Raw genomic sequence first — 7,637 nt, 5'->3', positions numbered from 1 at the left:
TTTGTTGCATAATAATGGGAAATTCTANGCGTTTAGGTGGAATTGTAGTTGGAATTATCCCTTTTCAGTGTCTTGTGCATAATAATGGGAAATTCTATGCGTTTGGTGGAACAACTGGATGGGAATATAATTTACAAGTTCGTAGCTTAGAACCTGAATTCAATGGCAAAGAAGATGAGAGAGACGAACTAGAACCAGTTCACTGGCGATGGACGCTTCTTCATGTAATTTGCAAGTTTCTTGTTTTGTCTTCGTTACCAATTTTTTCGCATGCATTCGAGTTCGAGCAGTTTTAACTGTTTTTTCGAATAGAAAGATTATTCAGGAGAATCAAAATTATTTTTGTAGGATGGATCAGATGTCAATGGCCGATATAGACATGAAGCTGTAGTCGTCAACGATGAAATAATACTTATAGGTGGTGGTACTCCGGAATGGACTTCACCTCTTATAGAGGTTTGCCTTTACTACAGTATAAAGAATAAAGCATTTTATGCATTAAAAAATATTACCAGCAGTCAAGTGACTTACCAAACACTTCAGTAATTCTGTTTAATATTTTTGAAAATAAATTTAGCTTAATTTTGAGGCAAACCAAATAAATGAGACATTTAACGGTACCTCTAAAAACTTAACTTTAGCTATTTTTTCAAATTATAATATTATGTATGTATGCATAATTTATGTCTCAATTTTTAGTTATTAGTATTCAATACATCGGAAAACAAATTTCGCACCCAAATGACCTTACCTGACATAAATTATGGATATCCAGTAGTATGTTTCTTTTAATTCAAAAATTTGCTTCATTTTTCATTTTATCGCTTCGTATCGTATATCGATATTAAAAAATTACACGGAACAAAATACAGTTTGAATGTAAATTTTGTAAGTTGTCTCTTATTCATGATTGACATTTATTTTCCTTTCACATTTTAAGTGCTCTGTTGTTAAGGGTCGATTATACTACGGTTGCGTAAAATTTGGCAATAATGCTTACATTCTTGGTGGTTGTACAGAAAAGTCAGTAATACACCAGTTGGTTGATCAAATAGTTTTGGTATTCTTGTCATTCAATATATTTAATTTGTTTTTTCTGTAACATTTACTGTTCAAGTAACATATTGTTGCGCGATGCTTTTTGAAAATATTTCATGGATCTTTACAATTTACAGTTTATTCAATTGTGGCAATAGGAATATTGGGGGAGGAGAGATTTGTTGTCCATGATCAAATTTAAAGGAAGGATTGTTGCAGCGCCCCAAATTGCTTCAAGATTGTTGGAAACTTGATTTGAAGGAGTGGTGTTGGACATTGCTGCCTGGCCAACTAAATCAGCAAATATGTTTCCATGCAGCTACCGTTACTCCAGTATGCGCAAATATCTTTTATCTCAATAATCTTTTTAAGAAAGAAATCCCACTGTTTCTAGTTGATTCTCATAACAACTCGGAAATTTTAAATTTTGTTGAATGTTTAAATCATCTTAGGACAGGCATTAAATCAGATTCATTTCATTCATAAAGCCTGAGGACTCAAAAAATCTTCATACTACAGGTGGCCCTGTCGTGGAAACATTTTGTTCTTCCAAAAAATATGGAGTTTATGGATGAAGAAATAATGTCTCCAAGATTAATTTTTCTTCTGATTTTTTAGTATAAAATTGAAATTATTTTTTCACTTCATCAAGAGCAAATATTCGTAGGAAGGTTGTGTATATATTTTTGGTGGTACCACGGATGAAAAGTTCGAAAGACGGACAAATCAGCTCCAGAGATGTTGGATCACACCGCCGAGCTTGTTTTACATCGCTGCACGTGCTGTTGTTAATGCGTACCCTGATCTTTCTAAACGTTTTCATGACATAGCATTAACAAATATTTTTGATTATTTATCTTCAATCTGTTAAATTTATCTTCTCATCCGATCACTAATCTATCATCATTCTGGATTTTTGCTCAGTTTTTCATGTCATATCCGACTGCTACATTGAAGATACCATATTCAGTCCCGTGTAAATCAGAATACATTTGCATAATTCTAAATGTTATTGTTGAGTGGTTACTAAGCAAATTATTTGTATTCTACACAAATAATATTTAAAAACGAAAAGCACTTCGGAAGGATAAATTAGCTTGGGTGATTTATTGGATGTTTTAGGAAAATCACTCAATTTTGATTCGTTTTCTTCATGGGCATATTTAAGGATGAATTGAAAATTTATAAGCGAGTAATTTCTATCTCATTTTCCATGTCGTTGTTCATGCTCGGATCCGATGATACGAAATAGTTAGTTTGCGATGTACTGTATTGCTTTAACTGTATCAATGGTCGGCTGATTGATTCCTTAGAATGATCTAAAAGGAAAAAGCGTTTAATTTCTGATATCCTTATGATACTTAATAATAGACCAAATTATTCTGGCGTCTTGCTCAACCTGTTAAGGATCTGGCGTATGTGCGAAGCAAGATCATAACAAAGCAACTTTTTCCAAACATTCAATAACTTACAGTAACGTGACGCTACCATATTCATAGCTTTTTCCAGATCACTACTTTGCAGGTTGTTGCATGCCAATAATGTTTGGTTACATTTCATTGTTCTATAGTTGTAAATAATGTTAAATTCTATTTTAAGCTGAGTTGGTGTACGGTTTTTGCAAATATCGTACTTCTTCTTGCTCTTGTTAAGAATTTCAAACGGTCTTTAATAACACATTATGAATCGATAAACCCTTAAAACCCTTGAGCAATATTTAAGGATTTCAGAAATACATAGTATCTGATACTCGTGAAATCAGTCAATCTGCATTTGAATAATGCGCTATCGCGAAGACTAGAGGACTTCTGCAGATTCCCATTTTTATATCCATTCTTTCTAATTTGTCGTCGTCAAAAAATCATTCTAAAAAGACGTAAACTTATGCTGATACTTTTATTTTTTTTAATTTTTATTTCTTTATTCCATTTCTAAACTTATTGTGATTGTGGGAATAATTGTTTTAGCCTCTTTCGGTGATCAGCATTCAGCGAAATTTGTGATAATCTTTGGCTGGAATTGAAGGAAACCAACTGCAAACGACAGTTTACTATTTCTGCTTGTCTCGTCGTTAACTCTAGTCTTGAAATAAAATATGTGAAAAACATTTTGAATACACTTGAGTCCACTGTGAATTTAAATGATGGAATTAAAAAGAGATGATACATTCATAAATACTGCACTTATGAAACTGCAGTCAGTGGTTAAACTATGGTATTGAATTCTGTGTAAGTTAAAAAGCGTACTTTAAATTTGCAGCTGATCCAGTTAACGGTGTATCCGTAGAAGTAGAAAATACGTTGTGGTTTTGCCAGAAAAGATCAGGTTGTAATTCAGGTACACGATTATAGTTGTCAGCAGTGCAGAAACTTGTCTGGAACATCTTCATCAATTCTTACTAAATTAGATTAGTTACGTTTATTAAATTAGATTAGTCATTTCATTGCTGGAACTTCCGTCCGACATTGATTAAGCTTAAGCTTCACTGTATCAATCCAAGGAGGACAAAATTAGGTAAGAGAAAGTTTCTGTCTAAATTATTTTGAAAAATGTCACGTGGCATAGGCTGTTTTGATGAAATGACGGTTAGGGTAACCTTAATCTACTGTATTCGGTTAGAATTCCCGTCAAATTACTCTGACTGGAAAACAATTCCAATATTTGTGCTAAAAATATCCAGATAGACTACCGTTAATATGGCTCACTTCGAAATTTCCGAATCTGATCAAAGTCTTACGGCAAGGTTTTTATCGATAAGATAATTGCATTCGAAGTCATCATCATCGTCACCGAATGGATTAAGCCGCGTCTGTGCAACTTTTAACCAACCAATAAAAAACACGAATTCTATCATTGTCATCACTGGTATTATCAGGTCAAGCTATAAGAAAGGATTTGAACTTTCTGTCGATTTACTTTGACAAGTAATCAGTTCTTGTAAGAGAATACTACAGAAAATTACTTTAAAAAAACTTCAAATAAGTAATAGTCAAAAATAGATGTATTGATTGATTTCAAAAATTCACACAAGTAAAATTAGTTATTTTTAAATTAATAAACAAAATTCTCATTTTTAAATAGATATGAATTATTTATTTCATTTTTTGATCATACAATTCCTAACAATTTATTAGTGTTTCACAATAATATCAGAATTTAAATACAAAAAAAAAACTGCATCCAGATGTTTTCATAAATTATTGCCTCAGATTGAAATATGATTTCGAAAATTCAATTCAATCCAATTTGAGCAGCAAAAAATATCAAAACTAATATCACTTATGAGAGTATTATCATTAACGATAAATTGTCGACTGATAAGATATACAAAGAAATAAACGTAAACAGCTAAAAATAAATTTTATCATTTCCCATTTGAATAAGATAACAAGAAAATTATAGCATGAGAAAAAAAAAAAGTCTTCTTCTGCCTTATGACAATAATTTGAAAAAAAATGTCACATCATTTGAATAAATTCATACAACACCTGTAAACAACGAAACGAATCAACAATAGGAATATATTATTTAGAATAACTCTTAAGAAGTTATAAGTAAATGGTATGAAATTAGGTAAATCGAAAATGAATAGCAATTTAAGTCTAACTGTGAATAAACTAGCGGTATAGGTACCCAATTGTAATTGCATAAGAGTTGTAAGTTGTGACGAAATTTGTCAACTTCCTGAAATTCTCACTCAAATATTTTTCCAAATATTGGGTGGGATAAAATTTTGAAATTTCAAATTGAGAAATAAAACCATTTAATGATTTAAAATTTTTGGGGAAATTTTACAGCGCATAATTTTCAGTATAGAAAATCCGAAGTAATTTTCTCCGCTTTCCGTGCTTCCAATGCAGTAGCATGAATCCATCGTATTGGTGTCCAGTACTTGCTATTGAAGTTTAATGAAGTCAAGTCTAATTTCTCTTTTTCTTCCTTCGAAAGAATCCCTATCAAAGCAATTTAATGTCACGACGGTTACATATGGATGTCACTATCGGGAAACGTTTCCGTACTTGAATACTGATATCACGGAACACAAAAATTTGCGTAAGACATAAATATCGCGTTAAAGTTAAAAGTAATTGCTTGATATTTTCATCCTTACCATGAATATAATTAGTAATAAATAATGCATTTCTGAAAATAATAACATTTTTTATTAAAGTAAATATTAAATAATGCATACAATATGTTAGCGAATGGATTCTGCGACATATTTTCATTATTTTCCACTTCAGAAGCATTCTTTGAATCGATCATTTTCAAATTTTATCTGTGAAAAAAGCTATTCTCAAAAAATTTTAAAATTAAAATTAAAAGAGAAAAAACAAACTTATGATTCAATATAACCAATATTAATAAAAATATTTATTGTCATATCGATGAAGAAGCCAACTATGAAAGTAATAGGTATGTATTCCAATCGTGTATCGAAATAACGCACTAAATTTCCGAAAATGCTAAAATGAATTAGATTAAAGAATTTTCAAAAAAAAAAAGTTTTCACACTTCGATTTATTACATTTTAGATAAAGGATTGAAAACAAAATTTATAAATTTTGGTAAATTATAGTTAGTTTTGAATAATTTAATATTCTGTTACTATAGAAAAAAAAAAAAAATCTGCACAATTTTTGTTTTCTATCAAAGAAGTAATCCGACCGATAAAAGAATGAAATGGTTAGGAAAAGTATAGTCGAGATTAGTAATTCCTTGTAGATATGCTTCCAAATACTGCCTTTCCACCAGAATAATACACGGAGAACCACTAATGATGATAAGGATGCTAACTCAAGATGATATGATACTGCCATTTTCCATACTTCATTCAGATATGCTACTGTGATATCTAGAATTATTTTTTGATGATATATGATTGACAACAAGTGACATTTGACATTCCCACTTGATATTCTCTTGTAGATGAGATAGCAAATTCTGACATATCTTCGAAAAAATAAAGGCTATATTGCGGTAAAAAAATAGCAACCAAAAATCGTTAAAAGAAATATATTCAATACTTGAAAATAGACTTTACTTTCAAATTATAATTCTGTTTTAAACATATATTTTCAATATTTTGCATGTAATTTGCAGGAGAAATTGCTTTTTACATTAAATTTCAAAAATACATTTGAAATAAATTTGAAATAATAATGCATTCATAAAAATCAAAATTTAAATTCTAATATAAAATCTATCCAATGAAAAAACAATTCCGAATATTTGTACAGCTTGTATGTGTCTGTACAATTCATATAAAATGAATGCATTTATACTAACAAAACAATCAATTTAAAAGTATAACTGTAGCAGAAAAAGTGGCAGTATTTGTCCTATCACATTCTTTATTTTCGACTATTGGAGTAAGGGAAATTCTATATTCAATTGCAGTAAAGTATTTATTACGTCAAATACGTTATTCACGTCACACAGTAAGCACACGTCCATCGGTGACAATCGTTTCGATCTTGCTTGTTATCAACTTTCATTTTAAAGTAATGAATACAAGTTCCGATATTTGAAACAGTAAAAAAAAATCTAAAATGTTTACTGTTGCACATATAATGGTGGTACCATTTGATATAATGGTGATATAATTTTTCTTTTTTTTGTCAAAAGTATTACAGCAAATATGATCAGAAGTACCAATTAATATGTCCCAGCCAATTCCTTAATAGTTTTAGTTTAAATCTCTAGATATTTCATCTTTATCAAACTTCAATTTATTCCAATGTGATTTTAACGATTTTAAATTTAAATTCTGTTGAATTCATTTAAAATTAAAATATTTCAATAATGTAATGGATTATTACACTGATAACAATTCATTGCAATTCACTTCTATTTATTCCCATTATATTAGTAAATGAATTATAGTAAAGAAGCAAATGATTCATAATAAATGATACTACAAAAGTGTAGATTAAAGTTTCTTTTTGCATATGAAATTTGCCGGAGGGATATTATTACAATCGATACCGTCCCATTGATTGTTCATTATTCCGTTCCAGTTTACCGCAACACATTTCACTTTCCTTCCGCAGCAACTATTTGGTTCTAATGCGCGACAATTTGTATAATTCAATTCCATATGATCATCAATCCAATACCATTGATTATCATCTTTATCCAAACCAATCAAATATGTATCATTTCCAACTAATCCTGAAGAATTCAACATTTTACCTTCTTTTTCTCAAATTTATTATAAATTTAAAATATGATTAACAGATTTAAATCTAAAGTTTCAGAATTTATTAATCAATGGTTCAATTCAGAATGTGAGAAAAATAATGGCACAGGTATACGCATTACGAATGTTACCTGACGAGATTACACGTATCTTTATTAGGAGTTGTCGCTAATAAACTTGAAGAAATTCCGTAATAAAGGATCATAAATGAATGTATTAAGATGTACTAATTTGCATGGACCATGATGAATCATGATTAAGATTAAGCTTGTCTGTATTTGCATGTACCATGATGAATCATGATTAAGATTAAGCTTGTCTGTATTTGCATGTACCATGATGAATCATGATTAGTATTAAGCTTGTCTGTATTTGCATGTACCATGATGAATCATGA

General features: G+C 30.1%; 5 protein-coding genes across 6 annotated transcripts in view; 1 reads left to right on the top strand and 4 right to left on the bottom strand.

The window, feature by feature from the left end:
• The window catches only part of LOAG_17310, a 4,527-nt gene extending 2,404 nt beyond the window's left edge, over window positions 1-2,123 (top strand). For both annotated transcript variants that reach the window (XM_020449968.1, XM_020449969.1), the window contains exons 5-10: window positions 69-224; window positions 349-456; window positions 700-777; window positions 956-1,060; window positions 1,258-1,371; window positions 1,706-2,123. In XM_020449968.1, the coding sequence (XP_020306423.1) occupies window positions 69-224; window positions 349-456; window positions 700-777; window positions 956-1,060; window positions 1,258-1,371; window positions 1,706-1,909 (765 nt within the window). In that variant the 3' untranslated portion in view covers window positions 1,910-2,123. The remainder of the gene's footprint in view (window positions 1-68; window positions 225-348; window positions 457-699; window positions 778-955; window positions 1,061-1,257; window positions 1,372-1,705) is intronic.
• Window positions 2,124-2,159: 36 nt separating this feature from the next.
• Window positions 2,160-2,598, bottom strand: LOAG_17309 (hypothetical protein; the record flags this gene model as incomplete). The annotated part of the gene is made up of 2 exons (XM_020449967.1): window positions 2,160-2,357; window positions 2,511-2,598. The coding sequence occupies 2 exons, from the start codon at window positions 2,596-2,598 to the stop codon at window positions 2,221-2,223; spliced, it is 225 nt and encodes a 74-aa protein (XP_020306422.1). The 3' UTR covers window positions 2,160-2,220.
• Window positions 2,599-3,271: 673 nt separating this feature from the next.
• Window positions 3,272-3,898, bottom strand: LOAG_17308 (hypothetical protein; the record flags this gene model as incomplete). The annotated part of the gene is made up of 2 exons (XM_003146448.2): window positions 3,272-3,412; window positions 3,776-3,898. 2 exons carry the CDS (start codon window positions 3,896-3,898, stop codon window positions 3,272-3,274), a joined length of 264 nt encoding a protein of 87 aa, XP_003146496.2.
• Window positions 3,899-4,994: 1,096 nt separating this feature from the next.
• Window positions 4,995-5,304, bottom strand: LOAG_10924 (hypothetical protein; the record flags this gene model as incomplete). Its single annotated transcript, XM_020448255.1, has 2 exons — window positions 4,995-5,181; window positions 5,231-5,304. 2 exons carry the CDS (start codon window positions 5,302-5,304, stop codon window positions 4,995-4,997), a joined length of 261 nt encoding a protein of 86 aa, XP_020301585.1.
• Window positions 5,305-6,970: 1,666 nt separating this feature from the next.
• LOAG_10923 (hypothetical protein) lies at window positions 6,971-7,228 on the bottom strand (the record flags this gene model as incomplete). The annotated part of the gene is made up of 1 exon (XM_003146446.2): window positions 6,971-7,228. The coding sequence occupies one exon, from the start codon at window positions 7,226-7,228 to the stop codon at window positions 6,971-6,973; it is 258 nt and encodes an 85-aa protein (XP_003146494.2).
• Window positions 7,229-7,637: the final 409 nt, after the last annotated feature.

This window comes from Loa loa, assembly GCF_000183805.2.
Source record: "Loa loa unplaced genomic scaffold supercont3.60, whole genome shotgun sequence".
NCBI classification, from domain to species: Eukaryota; Metazoa; Nematoda; class Chromadorea; order Rhabditida; family Onchocercidae; genus Loa; species Loa loa.
Note: the sequence above shows the minus strand (reverse complement) of the source record. Positions and strands in the feature narration are given on the sequence as shown.